Source organism: Dipteris shenzhenensis, chromosome 21 (assembly GCF_047967505.1).
Source record: "Dipteris shenzhenensis isolate YYH24624 ecotype China chromosome 21, Dip_SZ_1.0, whole genome shotgun sequence".
Taxonomy (NCBI): Eukaryota; Viridiplantae; Streptophyta; class Polypodiopsida; order Gleicheniales; family Dipteridaceae; genus Dipteris; species Dipteris shenzhenensis.
In genome coordinates this window covers 26,149,534-26,164,574 of record NC_141616.1, presented here as the reverse complement: position 1 = coordinate 26,164,574, position 15,041 = coordinate 26,149,534, and the positions used below count along the sequence as shown (strand labels likewise).

The window sequence follows — 15,041 nt, the reverse complement described above, 5'->3', positions numbered from 1 at the left end:
GGGCTGCTGCACCTTTTTTGACCACTTCTTTCCATTCTAGAATTTTTTCCTTCCCTTCTGTTATTTGCTGCGTGAATTCTGCATGCTTGCCCTGTATATTAGCATGAAGGTTTCATTCGCAGATTTCAGCTCCTCCAATGATATCTTTGTTTTCTCTTCTTCTAGTGCCTTAAGGGAGCTGACCTGCTCCTTGATTCTATTCAGCTCCTCATTGACAGGTGGCCAGAATTACCCTCCTCCCGTTGCATGCATGCTTTTAGTGCTTCATTGTGAGCTTTGAGTGTGGCAATTCAACCTTCCAAATTCTTTATAAGCGAGGCATGTTGGCTGGCTTTTTCTTTAATCATCTGAGTCATATCCTCCTGCATTTGCTTCAGTGAGTTTTCCACTCTACTTGCATTTCCTCCTTCCATTTGTTGAGATCCTTTTGCATGGAGTCTCTTACCTTCCATCTCCTTTGGTTTCTCGGATATTTTTATGTAGTGACTCAATCTCGGATCCTGTACCTTGATAATATCTTGGCTGCTGATATGCATGTCTTGGCATTTGTATTATCCACTTTCTGTTGTTTCTCCTCGCGTGTTTTCTTATTCGGAGAGAGAGAAACAAAGAAAGATGTATTAACGTCTGCAAGAGGCATCACGGGCCTATGAGACAAAGTGCAAGACCAAAAGGTAACTCATACAAGCCACTGAGGGCTGAAGCAAGGGGTTCACTAAGACCCTTGCTGAAAGCTAAAGTGCTAAACTAGTGAACAAAATACCAGAGTAGAAAAATAACAGAAGAGTGTTAGGTGCTCAGAGCTAGCACTCCTAGTACATGCTCAGGTTCCATATGGCCAGGTAACCTGGTGACTCTTTGATGAGATGTGAGGGGCTCTCGTATCTGTATCTGTCGAGCTGTCTCTCAATGCGGTGGAGGGCGTGGTCTCCTCGATCTCTGGATCCTGTGTGATGCCTTGTCTCTGACGGTCACCTTTGAGGAGGGCTGAAATAGACCAAACCTCGATAGTGCGTGCTCTGGTCTCTCTCCGTGTCACGTGGAGTGTGTGCTCTTGTCTGGGAGTATCGTTGTGGACACTCCCACTACTAATCCATGATGCACTCATCTCATCAAGCTCCTCTCCCTCAGCCTCACCGGCAGCTAGCTTAGATGCATAGAAGTCTGCAACAAGTGTTTGTGCTCTGTCGATCTCGGTGACATGTGGCATCAGTCCCTGTTGCTCTGTGGTCTGTCGCACCAGTGTATCTCTCTGTCGTCGCATCTCAATCAGATAGAGCCCAACACAAATCTGATGGGGAAAATGGATCAACCGTGTAAGTGGACCAAAGCCATGCCCGTCTTGAAAGAGGTAGTGATATTGTCCTCGGATCTCATAATAGAATGGGGTAGACACATAGAAAGTGCTCCTCTGTCTCGATCTCCTCCATCTGGCATAGTGTTGATATCCTCTGCTCTTTGGGTATGCCTGTAGCTCTTCATGCCTCAATCCTCAACTGATGTGACGAGACTCGCAGCTGATCGATGGCGATCCTCAATGCATATGAGACTCTCCTGTCCTTGAGATACCGAGGTTTGATGACGAAACCGTGCTCCGAGACCCTCATAAAGTGGTCATGGTAGAACTGGATCTTGGTGGAGAACTCCTCTCCCCCCCAAGCCCTAGAAGTATGCAGCTGGAGAATGTCCAACCGTATGGTACGGTTGATCTCATCTCGTGGGATCCTCTCGGGTGGTGCTATACTGAAAGGGGTGAAGTCTGTCCATCTGAATGCCGTGACTAACAAACCATGTGGATAGCCATGCATACCATGCCGTATTAGCACCGCTCTCTGCTAGTTGCATGGAGGACTCCAATGCTAACCTCGGTAATCTCCACTGGGGTAAGGACCAAACTCTGTGGAGGAACGTCATTGTCTGAAAGATGGCATCAACCTGGAGAGGGGTCATGGTGACCTCTGTGTGTATAATATGATGGGGGATTGAGGGCTTACTCCGAATCATCTTGGATCCCATAATCACATGTAGCCTCTCAAATCTCCTCCGCTCTTTCGCTGAATATCACTCCCCCAGAAAGGTGCTCCATACATGGCAGTCGGTCTCACCACAGCGTGTCAAAAAGCCAACCCTTCGTAGGAGGGTCCTGGAAGCGTACCTAGAAGCATCGCCTCTCTAGTCGGGCTTGAGCACCCCGTCCTCGTATTGAGTCGTACTGTACCCACATGGGTCATCATGAATCTGGTCTGGTGAACACTATCCCCACAGAGTCGTCACGGTATATGAAGCTATGGTGACATGACACTGCTTGCGAGGTGTTGAAGATCATACCCTTGGTTTTTCCAAGGTTAACTGTCAAGTCTGTGTTTGCAGAACATCTCCAAAGCCTCTAGATGTTTCTGCAGTCCCTCTGTCGAGGATGATATGAGGACTATGTCATTTGTGTACAACAATATCTGCACCATCAGGACAGCCAGAAGCGAACCCTCTCCACCTAGGCGATCAACAAAATGAGTGATCTCGTCGATATAGAGCCCGAAAAGAGTCGGCGAGAGGGGGCAGCCTTGTCTCGCTCTGATACTGCTCTCAATCCAGTCCGATAGGCCTCCTAGGGCACGTACCTTCCCTCTGATGGACTCATATAGACTGATGACCCCCTAAATCATGATCTCTGGGAGTTGCAGCTCCTATAACCTCTTGATCAGGTGAGAACATGGGACAATATTAAATGCCTTATGAAAGTCTATGAAGCAAGTGTAGACTTTCTGATGCCTCGACTTCGCCTCCTTATTAATAACAGCCCTCAAGGTGAAAATGTGGTTTAGGGTGGAGTGCTGTCTCCAAAAACTTGCCTGCCCAAGAGCTTGCTGCCCGTGACCCTCTGTGTGGCTGCTGATCTCCCTCTCTAGTACCAACCCATATATCTTAGCCAAAGTGTGGCCAATCATAAGAGTTCGGTAGTTCGAGTGTCATGGGATCACCTGCCTTGTGTATCAGTACGGTGGTGGTGCTCCGGGTAGGCGGGAAGCCATGGCATATAGCATGGTTGAACGGTTGTGCTAGGATCGGGGTTAAGATCTCTTCCCCATGCGCAAAGTGCTCAGTGCGTAGTCCCTCATGATCGGTGATCTCCGGTTATGAAGCCGGAGAAGGGAAGCCGTATATACTGCGCAGCAAACAAATGACACGTAGTAGGTTTGGGCGTAGAGGACATGTCAGGTGGAGCCTGACCTGGGACATCATATAGAGAGCATGCATATGTACGTCAGACTGCTGGATTTGTGATGAGGATGGGCGACTTCCCCTCCGACAAGAGCCCCCATCTCGTAGTAGGGTCTCCTTTGCGGAAGGAGCCAATCACCTCATCCATTCTGCGCATGAAGAAAGCCCGCTTCTTACGCCATGTCACTCGGCGTGAGATATGCTGTGCCTTTGGTGAAGTGAAGTGTCCCACTGCTCGCTCACGTGTAAGGTGGGCTCTCATCTCTCTGCACTCATCGTTGAACCAAGGTTTTTGGGGCATCTTCCCATTTGGGACACGTGAAGATCGTGTTGTGGGAAAGGATCTGGTGGCAACATCCTATATCACTGAGATAAGGGTATCTGATGCATGTGCGAGGTCCATCCCCTCTCCAAGTAATACTGGAAGCTCAGAAGCTAGGTGGCTCACGTACATCGGGTCAAGAGCATGGTCAAAATGGATCTGAACGCGAGTGGGTGGTGGGGGTCCCCTCCTCATGGTTGGTATGGCGGCCGATATACAAAAGGTGCTCGGTCCTGAGTGGAGGAGGAGGCACATTAGGATCATGTATCTGTGGGGCAAAGGCTAGTGGATCGAGCAGGTAGTCCACCGTACTACTACCCTCTCCATGTGGGAAACAAGTGAGCCTGCCAGATGATGGCCATCTTCGGAGATCGCTATGTATGATCAAGTCATGGATAGCCCCCAACTCGAGTAGATGCCTCCCAAAAGCTGTCACTGGTGCATCTGCTTCTGCCAACTGCCTCACGATTCCTAGCTCTGCTGCATCCATCTTTGATACTATGAGGGAATCCTCATCGAAATCTAATAGGCCAACCTATCTATTCCCAGTACGTGCATTGAAGTCACCAATGAGGAGAGTGTCCCCGTGTCTGGAGAACTCTGTGAGATCATCATGGATAGTCTCATATGGGTTGTGCCCGTCAGTGGTGACCTCTCGCGCATAAGATGATGTGTCTGCGGGAAAGTAACGCATTGCAATGAAGATGCGTCTGGTAGTTGAACTCGAATCCACATGTGCCGTGCATGCTCCTCCCTTCGTATCACAGAGAGGAGTGGCCTCAGATGTGATCTGAAGAGAATAGCCACACCTCCAGATCCTCGTACCCCACGATCCCTCCTCAGTTCACTCCTATGAGTAGACTCCCATGTGTAACCTCTCCTTCTGGGTAGCCCTCTCTCTGGACTCTCATGTGTCTCGGTGTAGAAGATCATGTCTCTGTTACTGTATGTCTCTATTTGTGGCTATTCGTAGTTTTACTACCAAAGGCCTCATCGGTGCATCTGCTTTACCCACTCTCCAGGCTGATTCAGAGGTAAGGTTGACTCCCATCTTGTCAAAAAGGGTTTTGGCATCTGACATGGGGCTATCACCTACTGTTAGGCCTCTAACCAGCACATTCAGAGTCTTGCTGCCCCACCGTTTTTCTTCTTCAAGTGTTTCAGAGATGAGCTCTCTTTTTTTTGGTGTGTTGTCTTTCTTTAGTACATCTTTCCATGCAAGCATGTCTGCCTTCCCCTTCGTGATTTGCTGTATGAACTCAGCATGTTTCCCTTGTACTGTTTTTTGCAAAGCTGCCATTTCCTTTTTGAGCTGTTCATTCTCTGATTTCAGCACATCAATGATCTTGCATCCTTCCTTTGACATCCCCTTTGCATCTTTGATCTGTTTCATTTGTTCTTTAACGGTGTTCAGCTCCTCGTTTAAAGGTGGCTGAAACTCCCCTTCCTCCCAATGTGCACCTGCCTTCAATTTGTCATTCTCATCTTTAGGGGCAGCAACATGGGCTTCCCAATGTCTCAATCTGAGAGGCCAAATGACTGGTTTTCTCACCTAGAACACGAGTCATGTCCTGCAGCATTTTACCTTTTTCACGTGTCCATTTGGTTTGCATCTCCCCTTGCCATTTCTTCATTTCATCTTGCATTTGGGCACGAAGGTTTGAGTGCTCGTCTTCTCTAGTCTCTCTCAGCTTCTTGTGTAGGCATTCAATTTTCAGTGTCTTGCATCTTGCATACTTCTTTGAGTGTTGTTGTGCAAGCCTTGACATTTGGGTCTTCTATCTTCTCCGCCTTCATCCAAATGAGGCTATACTTCCGGTTCTTCTCACCCCTTGTTTTCTGGTCTAGTGAGCTCTCTCTTGTCCCCATATTGGCAGCCCAAGGTGTTGAGGAGGCATAGAGGGTGTCGGGGCTAGTAACAGTCCCACCCGTGTCCGTTCTTGCAGGTCTGTGCGGGGGCCTGCTTGTCCGTGGCCTATGGGCTTGAGGTGACCTTTGTGTTGAGGGTGGGACTAGCGAGCAGACCAGGTAAGTGAGGCGAAGCTAGGCAGGGGGACTAGAAGCTAGGCAGTGGGTTAGGTGAGGGGCTCCGGCACTAGGCGGGAGGCTAGGAGCTAGGTGGAAGCTAGGCGGGAGGCTAGGAGCTAGGTGAGAGGCTAGGAGTTGGGCAGAAGGGCTAGGGGAGCAGGCGAGTGGGCTAGGGGGGTTAGGCGATAGCAACAAGCAAGGTGAGGCAGTGCAGGCAGCAATGCCTAGGCCTGGCAGACAGAGCAGTGTGCAAGCGAGTAGGGTGAGCAAGCAACGCGATGAGCTAGCAAGGTGAAAGGCTAGCATGGTGGGGGGCGAGCAGGGATTAGCATGGCGGGGAGGCCTCACGGGGAGCAGGGCGCAGCATGGCAGAGCTAGTGTGGCGGGGAGCGAGCAGAGAGCATGGCGAGAGAGAGAGATTAACATCTGCAGGAGGCCTCGCGGGCCTATGGGATAGAGAGCAGACTACACCAAAGAGAAAAACCTCATACAAGCCACAAAGGGCTAGAGCAAAGGGCGTGCGTGAGTACTATGCTGAAATAAAGAGCTTAAAAGCTGAAGCAAAATCAAGTACAAAACATGTCATATCATATCATATCATATCATACCATGTGCTATCTGAAGTAGGATGAGAGCTGAAGTTGGAGCTAGAACTGGCACTCAAAATCAGAATCCGAAACCCAGCTCTGTGATGACTTGTCTATGAGCAGCGAAAATGTCTCGGATCTGCGTCTGCCTGGTTGTCTCATGCTGTGGTGGCAGAGGGGGGGTGTGGCCTCCTCGATCTCTGAACTCATTGAGCTTTGTTCAGAGTGATCCCTCGTCTCGGGCGATCTCCTCTGAGAAAAGATGTGATAGGTCAGACCTCAATCGAGTGTGCTCTAGTCACTCCCCGTGCCACGGGTGGTCTCTACGATCCTCAGTTGGTAATCCATACTGCCCGCATATCATCTAGCTCCTCCTCCTCCACCCCACTGTGTCCCGAGGCTAACTCAAATGCATAGAAATATGTGATAGGCCGTTGTGTCTGGTTAACCTCTGTGTCCTATGGTCTGGCCACCTCCTGCTAATCTCTGATTTGTCCTAGCAGGATATCCCTGTGTCGGTGCATCTCAAGCAGATAGAGCCCAATGTAGACCTGGTTATGGAAGTGGATCAATCGTGACAGTGGGCTGAACCCGCTCCCATCTTGATAGAGGCAGTGGTATCTTCCTCGGATCTTGTAGTAGGCTGGGCAGACACAGAGAAAGTGCTCTTCTGTCTCAGTCACCCCTAGTGTGCATAGCATGCAGATCCATTGCTCTCTGGGTCTACGTGCAACTCTCCCTGTCTCAATCCTTAGCTGATGGGATGAAACCAGCATTTGCCCAATGGCAATCCTCAGTGCGTGTGAGACTCCTCTGTCCTCGAGGTACTGGGGTCGAATAATGAAGGCTTCCTCTGAGACTCTCAAGAAGTGGTTGCGGTAGAACTGAGTCTTGGTGGGGAGCGCCCTGACCCCCCCCCCCCGGTCCAAGCTATGTGGAGCTGGAGGAGGTCTAACTATATGATATTGTTAATCTCATCTCGCGGGATCGACTCGGGGGGAGCATCCATACTGTACTGAAAGGGGGGGAGCCTATCCACTTGAACCCCGTGTCTGGCGAGCCATGTGGAGACGGGCACACCATGTGTTTGCCCTGCCCTCAGCTGGTCGTCTAGATGATTCCAGAGCCAGTATCAGTTAGGTCAGGCTCTATGGATGAATGTGACTGTTTGGAAGATGGCGTAAGTCTGTAGTGGTGTGTTGGCAAACTCTGCCTGTACTATCTCATGCGGGACTAAGGGCTAATCATTTTGGATCCCATGGTCATCTGTAGCCGCTCAAATCTCCTCCACTCTGCTATTGGTAGGTCACATCCCTAGAAGGGTGCTGCATACATGGTAGTCGGCTGCACTAGCATATCGAAGAGCTTTGTTGGTGGGTCCTGAAAATGTGTCTGGAAGCATTGTCTCTCTCACCGGGCTAAAGCACCTCGTCCCTGTGTGGGTCGTGCATGGGCTGCATGTATCATGGTGAAAAGGGGTCTTGTGAAGACTGCTCCTAGATAGGTGTAGGACTGCACTATCTCAACTGGCTTGTCTCGATAAGTGAATTTGAGTCGATGGAGCACTGCATGTCAGGTGTTGGTTGAAGGCCATAACCTTGGTCTTCCCAAGGTTGATTGTAAGGTCTCTCTCTTTGCAAAACACCTCTAGGGCCTCCAAATGTCTCTGCTGTCCCTCCGTTGAGGATGAGATAAGGATTATGTGGTCAGCATATGGCAATATCTGTATCTTGAGGTCGGCGAGTGGTGATCCTTCGCCTCCTAGGCAGTCTATGAAGGAAGTGATGTCATCAATGTAAAGTCTGAAGAGGGTCGGTGAGAGGGGGAAGTCTTGCTTCACTACGATCGTACTCTCGGCCCAATCCGATAGGCCACCCGAGGCGTGAACTCTGCCTCTGACTGACTCATACATGCTCATTACCCCCCATATCAATATCTCTGGAATTTGTAGCTCTTGTAGTCTCCTAATCATGCGGGACCGTGGGACAGTGTCAAAAGCCTTCCGAAAGTCTACAAAGCATGTATAGACCTTTTGATGTCTGGACCTCGCCTCCTCAATGATTAGCTCTCAGAGTGAAAATGTGATCTAGTGTCGAATGCTGTCTTTGGAATCTTGCCTGTCCTCATGCCCTTTGCTCCTGAGCCTCTGTATGACTGCTGAGCGTGTAGGCGTGTAGGGGATCTGGATGCATATAGGCACGGGGGGGATTCTCCCTGTGGTTGGCATAGTGGCAGAGATATGGCAGGCCAAGTATGAGTGGTCAGCTTCAAGTGGGAGGGGGGGGGGTATGGCAAAGTCGTGTATCCGTGAGATGAAGTCTAGTGGGCCTAGTAGATAGTCCACTATACTCGATCCACCGCCATGTGGGAAGCATGTGAGTCTCCCAGAAGATGGCCATCGATGGAGACCATTGTAGATGATCAGGTCGTGGATTGCTCCCAGCTCAAGCAGATGTCGTTCATATCTTGTCACTTGTGGGGCATTTGCAGAGTGTCTCAATATCTCGAGCTCAGCGACATCTAGCTCTGGGACTATGTGTGGATCTCTCTCATTTGTGAAGTCAAGGAGGCCCACTTGTTTATTCCCTCTCCGTGCATTGAAATCCCTCAGGAGGAGTGTGTCTCCCTGTTTGGAGAATTCCGTATGTCATCATGGATTGTCTCATATTGGCTGTGTCCATCAGTAGTGACCTGTCATGCATAGGATGATGTATTTGGAGGGAAGTAGCACACTGCAATGAAGATAGGTCGGGCATTTGGAAGCTGAACTCGTATCCACATGTGCCAAATATGCTACTCTCTCATGACCATAGAGATAAGTGATCTCATGTGTGCTTTGAAAAGGACAGCCACTCCTCCAGAGCCTCATACTCTGCTATCTCTCCTCAAGTCCCTCCTATGAGCTGATTCCCATGTGTATCCTGTTACTGTTGGCAGCCCTCTCTGTGGGCTTTCGTGTGTCTCAGTGTAGAAGATCACATCTCTGTCATTATACTTTTCCAAGAAACCTCCTCGGTCGGACCATAGTGTGCCATTACAATTCCACACTGTTCAGTCCGATGTGTGAACACATCCCATGGGCTCGACACCGTCATAATTCTCCCTCTTCTTTCGTGCTAGGGCCCTTGTTGAGTGCTATACTAAGCTAAAGAGCTCAAGAGAGAGTTTATTGAAGTCTTTGAAATACTGAAGGGTCTATTAGACTTAGAAAACCATATACGAAGAGCTGAAGGGGTGGAGCCACTAAGCGGGCATTGGACAAATACAAATACGAATATTAAATATTTGAATCCATGGGGAGAAAGATAAATCTGCAGTGTGATATCATCACTGTGATGGTCCTCTGTATGCTAACTAGAAAAATATGGAGGGAAGATCCCCAAGCCTTATCTGTGCATCAACATGTTGGCAGGTCTATCGTGTCTCTTGCTCCGGGTCTCAGCTGCGCCGTCTTTCCTAGGACTTCTGGTTCGTGCTTCCTGACTGGAACAAATTGGTGATCAGAGTCTAGCTGAGCCTTCCGATCTCGTCTCTGTGTCCTGAACAGCTGGTCTCTTTGTCATATAGCCTCATGAATGAAGATGGCTACTCGTTTTTTATCTAGATTAATGAAGAGGCTGGAGAGGGGTTGGAATCCATCTCTGAAAGACAGTGGTGGTAGCCTCGGTTCTCATAATATATAGACATCTGAAAGCCAAGTGCTTCTCTAACTCAACCTCCTGTAGTTCGCATAGAGTGCAGATGCAGCCCTCTCTAAGTATGCCCTCAGCCCATGCAATCTCAATACGTAATTGGTGGGAAGAAACATGGAACTGCCCAATCAAGATCCTCAGGGAGTGGGGGATCCAAAAGACAGTTTATTGGGCTAATATCCTAGACATACTGCATCGGACTAACTATTTAAGGGACAGATATGTCTGATAGTACCGTGCTGTGCATCTCAATGAGAATCCTATGGTGGTGTTTGATTACTCATAGAGACCAAAAGACAATATATGGGACCCAAAACTTATCACATGAGCCTTCAAAATATCTTCCTCATACAAAGTGCACAGGGCATATATGTATGCTAGTAATCAAAGCTTCTCTACATCTTTATAAGAATCCACAGGCCATCACTAATAGTGTAGAAGCAAACTACCTTCATTGTGAGTGAATATCTAATATTGCTTGTGTTGTGAACTGTATCATGTGCTGAATAAACATGAAATTGTTTGAAGAGTATGCTTTATGAATCATTAGGAGAAACAGTTTATTGTGTATACAAGAGCACAAATGAAAGTAAAGGCAAAGTGTTCATTGCCAAACAACCTCATGACAGACAAGGTATATCCTGAGCATTCATACTGAAGAGATGCCATGTCAAATGAAAGTAAAGGCAGAATCTTCATAGGAAGATGTCATGCACTATAGAGATCACCGAGGCGAACAACTTCATGACAGACAGAATAGATGCCCTGTCCAAATGTGCAGAACACATTGAGTGATTACAGCCCCTTGTCCAGCAAAGATACAAATTATTGCTTTCCTTTATCTGTACCAACGCCTGGACAGTGCTGCTTATTGAGTTTTGCATGGAATCGAGTAACTTTAGAAAATATGAGGCACGCACTAGGCTTACCTTATATGATGATTCAAACCGGTGCATACGTCCATACAATCATTGCCTTTAGGCCATTCCAGGCATGAGCATGATCTTATTAATCATAAATAGAGAAGCAAAAACTTGCGAGCGAATACTTACATTTAGTTTACTCCTTCGCTTCAGTCTCCACACAAACTCATAATTATCTGCATTAGTCCAATCTGAATGAGGAAAGGATAAGCTAAAATAGAGTGATGGGGAATATGATTTGACTGACCGAGTGGGAATAACAGAGGTAAATACTTTCAGGTTAGACCAATAGGGAAGTAGTGAGGAACAGTATCTCGTATCACACTGCAATGAATGGGGAGTAACTAGCTACGAGCTTCTTCTTTCATATTTAAAGCACACATTATGTTCAATACTTGGAATGACACAGAAATTTCTGGAATCTACAAAAGGAAAACTAGAGATAGGAGCCTGCTAGTCACCTAGTACACCTCTGCACCTCCCATATCCTTTCGGAGTATGATAGTAAATACCTTCCAGAGGGTGGTGGCAGGTGGGTGGCCATGAGGTAGTTTTAGTACCCTAGGTGCCAGAAATCCTGCAAGAAATGCTGTCCTGAAGAAAGTGAGGCTGTCCAAGGTGGGGCTAGAAGAGGGAGTTCTTTGCTAGCTCTCGAGTCTTCCCATTGACTCATGCTAGGAGTCATATGATTGGTATATGCATGTGATGACTCTGTTTGCTGCACTTGGTTTGTTGGCTGATAGGTTACCACCATTTTAGTGCAGTTTAGGCAGTTTTTGGGCCAAATATAAATAAATAAATAAGTAAATACTTTTGACCCTCAGGAGGAGGTAAATCAGGTGATCAGAACAGGATTTCCCAAGTGGAAATGGGTGTCATCTCTCGGGGGGGCAGGTATTTATATTAATGTGAGCATTTTTCTTTGCTCATAGTTGACAGCTTCATTGAGTGTACAAACTAACTGGGTATTCATCTCTCACGTGTTTTAGGATGACTTCCAAATCTCTGCTTGTCAGGGAGACGGTCCATCTTAAAAGCATACTTTGAGAGCAGCAAATTTGTAGAGTCTCATTTGGTAGAGGTTGAGACAGAGGTGCATCTTGCCTCATTTACTAACTAGACCCACGCTGATTGGGAGTGCTGCTTATATTGAGTTTGTACCATCAAGTCTCTCTAGGTCTTGTGAGATGTTGAGCCAGTAAATTAGGCTGAGCACCAGTAGTGCTTCATCACTGGTTTCCTTCCTAGACTGCGCCAACCTTAACCAGATCCAGAGCCACTGCCGGCCGAGTTCATCTCTTCTATCCTCAGCTGACTGGCAGATTTGGCTCCACAGACTACATAGATCACATCACTTGGTTAGTCAAGGACCACTCTCCCTTGTGTTTGGGTACTCTCCTGCAGGGACGACGTGGTGTATCTCTCATTCATTTCTCATCTCAGATATCAGCATAGGGTGTGGATGCCCGGTTTAGTGGCTCCACCCCTTAGCTTTTATTGTATTTTGTTTTTTTGTCTCGTAGACCCTTCGGTCTTTCGAAGACATGAATAAACTTCTTTCTTTCTTTCACCTTTCTTTTCATAGTCCTGAATGGGGTACCATTGAATTCAATGGGGGGATGCAGTTAATGACCTCTGTCCACGATGTTGCTGGTTTGGGCAATCTGACAGATCTTGGATCATGACGGGACAATGAAATAGAGAAGTGACATGCTTCTCTTATATTAATCCACTCTTTTAAAAAGAAGGCAATTAAGAAAACGCTCGCATGGAGTTTTCCTTTAGCTCGGATCTTGCTTGACAAAGCTGAGTTTATGCAATCTATAAAGTTGGGCCAAATATGTGAAGCCAAAGCTCATGGCAAGGCATGGTTTTCTGCAATGTATTTCTTGCAGGTTGTACTGATTAGCTGCATTCTTTTGGGATGTAAATGTTTGCATTTGATTTATTGATTCATGGGGTGCTTCTGATTTAATTTTCAGGATTCCAATTGTAACTGCAGTAGGAAAAGGAGAAGGTACTGTGTGTGCTTTGAATCGGCCGAACATAGGGGAGATTGGAAAGCTGAAGGCTGCTTGGACTTGGAAGCCAAGTGCCCAGGTTGGTTGTGTCTGCTGAAAACCATGTGAAAAGAAAAACTCTTTCTGTAAAAGCACATTGCTGGAGCATGCTTTAAATGCACGTAAGCTGCAGGGACGACGGATAATCTTTAAGAAAATAGGAAAAGTGAGAAGGGGAAGAGTCTTTTGAAATCTCCTTTTCATTCTTTCTCAGTTAATCTCATTTGATAGTTTCCCATATAACAGGAAAACTTCAAAGAGGAGAGAGAATAGGTCTTATTGGGCATATTTAATGTTCTCAAGTAGAATTAATTCTTTTCCTTGTTGGATGTATTATTGTATGACTGTCGCAGGGACTGAGAGATCTGGACCCTCAATTAAAGCTGCCTGGGATGCCAGGTTATGCTTCAGGAACTTTTGATCCCAATGCATCGTGGGAGGGTGATTATGGCTCTGTTGCCTACCCCCGAGTACAGTCAAAAACTCAAGGAACGGGTGCGGAGGATACTTTCAATGATATAAATAGTACCATGGCCAGACTGACTATCAATAAAGAGTACTCTGGAAAGGCCATGCCATCTGCACCTCCTTTTGCAGAAGCAGGCTTTGGGTCTAGGGGGAGTGCGGAAACTTACTCTGAAGGTGGCACATACCCCCCCACCTCTTACGGTGCATCTCCCTTTGTCTCATATCCTCCTTCTAAAATGGAACACTCTTCATCCATTTATCCTAACCAGACCTCACAGGTCTACTCTGGCTATTCTGATGTGAAAGTTTCGGCACCAGGTGAAGTAAAAGATTCAAGGAAAGGGCCTGGTACCTACGGTTCAGGAGTTTATCCACCTTTTAAAGAGTCCTCTGAATATAAGTATCCACCACATCCTGATGTGATTCCAGCATATCCTCAAAGCACAGATGCATATCCGTCCTACCCTGACTATCCAGGATTGGCCTCTTCTGCAGAACATTCAAAGATTTCTACAGAAAAAGAGGGTGAAACATCAACTTACACTACCAGAGGCATTGGTAAAACGAAAGAGAAAGGGAAAGGCCACACTTCTGATACACCATACAGTTATCCCCCTCCTGTGCATGGTGCCTATCCTCCAACACCATATCCTGCACCTCCTGGTTATCCTCCTGCATATGCTCCACCTTATGGCCATCCCCCAGGTGGCTATCCTCCTGCTCCAGCCTACCCTCCTGCTCCACATGGATATCCTCCAGCCCCCCATGGATATCCTCCAGCCCCACATGGCTATCCCCCTGCTGGCTACCCTCCGGTTCCAGATCACCATCCAGCACCTGCATATCCACCATATGGTAAGGAAAAGTTTCGACATTGAAGTAAAGTCTCTGGAGATGGATTCAATTCATTGCAACAACCAGCCTTGTTTTATCAAAAATGAAAACTTGTGATGTTTCTGCATGCTCTTGCTCTGTGCTTTCTTGTCATACAATAGCCTTCTTGCAGCCTTGTAATTGGAGAGCATGCTGATACGTAAGTATGAAGAGGAGGATAGGTTCTTCTTTGAGCTGATATCTCTGCCTGGCCTTCTAGAACTGTGTACCTTTTTTTGAACTTACATAACCAGACCAACTCATAGATTTGAGCAATTTTTATGCTGCAAGGAAAGGTGATCATACAAGCACTGTGCCAGTACAGTGGTGAGAAAATCAACCTGATCTCTGTTGGCACATCTTTTGTTGTATGGGGATATCTTTTGGATTCGGAGTTAAGGTAAACGTGCCTTAATTGGCCCTCTCAGTTGATGATGACATTGGACATCACTCCTCTCTATGCTGGGGAGTTGATGTTTTTTGGAGTCTTCACTTTGCTTCTGTGGAAGTGATAAAAACCCAGCATATTGGTGTATGTATAATTAAGCAACACTTCAGTGGATACATCGTTATGCATGTGACAAAGCATCTACTTCTGCTTGCAGATAACATGAGCATTATCTCGTAGAATAGGTTTTCCTTACGTGTTTAAAAGTGAAGAAATCAGAAAAACAAGCTGCTTTAGCTTGCTTCCCTGCTAGCCCATCCCTTGTTCCTCCTCAGTCTGACTCAGTCTATCTGTCTGCTCTGTTTCCTTTTCTTCTCTCCAGGCCTTCTGTTCCCCCCCCCAACACACACACACACACACACATTTTTTTGGGTGAAAATTATTGATACTTTATATTATAGGGTAGCTATCCCGAAATGGG

General features: G+C 47.1%; 1 protein-coding gene across 3 annotated transcripts in view; it reads left to right on the top strand.

The window, feature by feature from the left end:
- Nucleotides 1-15,041, top strand: part of LOC147888690 (uncharacterized) — a 100,783-nt gene that overhangs the window by 53,605 nt on the left and 32,137 nt on the right. For all 3 annotated transcript variants that reach the window (XM_087392836.1, XM_087392837.1, XM_087392835.1), the window contains exons 5-6: nucleotides 12,754-12,871; nucleotides 13,185-14,154. In XM_087392836.1, the coding sequence (XP_087248962.1) occupies nucleotides 12,754-12,871; nucleotides 13,185-14,154 (1,088 nt within the window). The remainder of the gene's footprint in view (nucleotides 1-12,753; nucleotides 12,872-13,184; nucleotides 14,155-15,041) is intronic.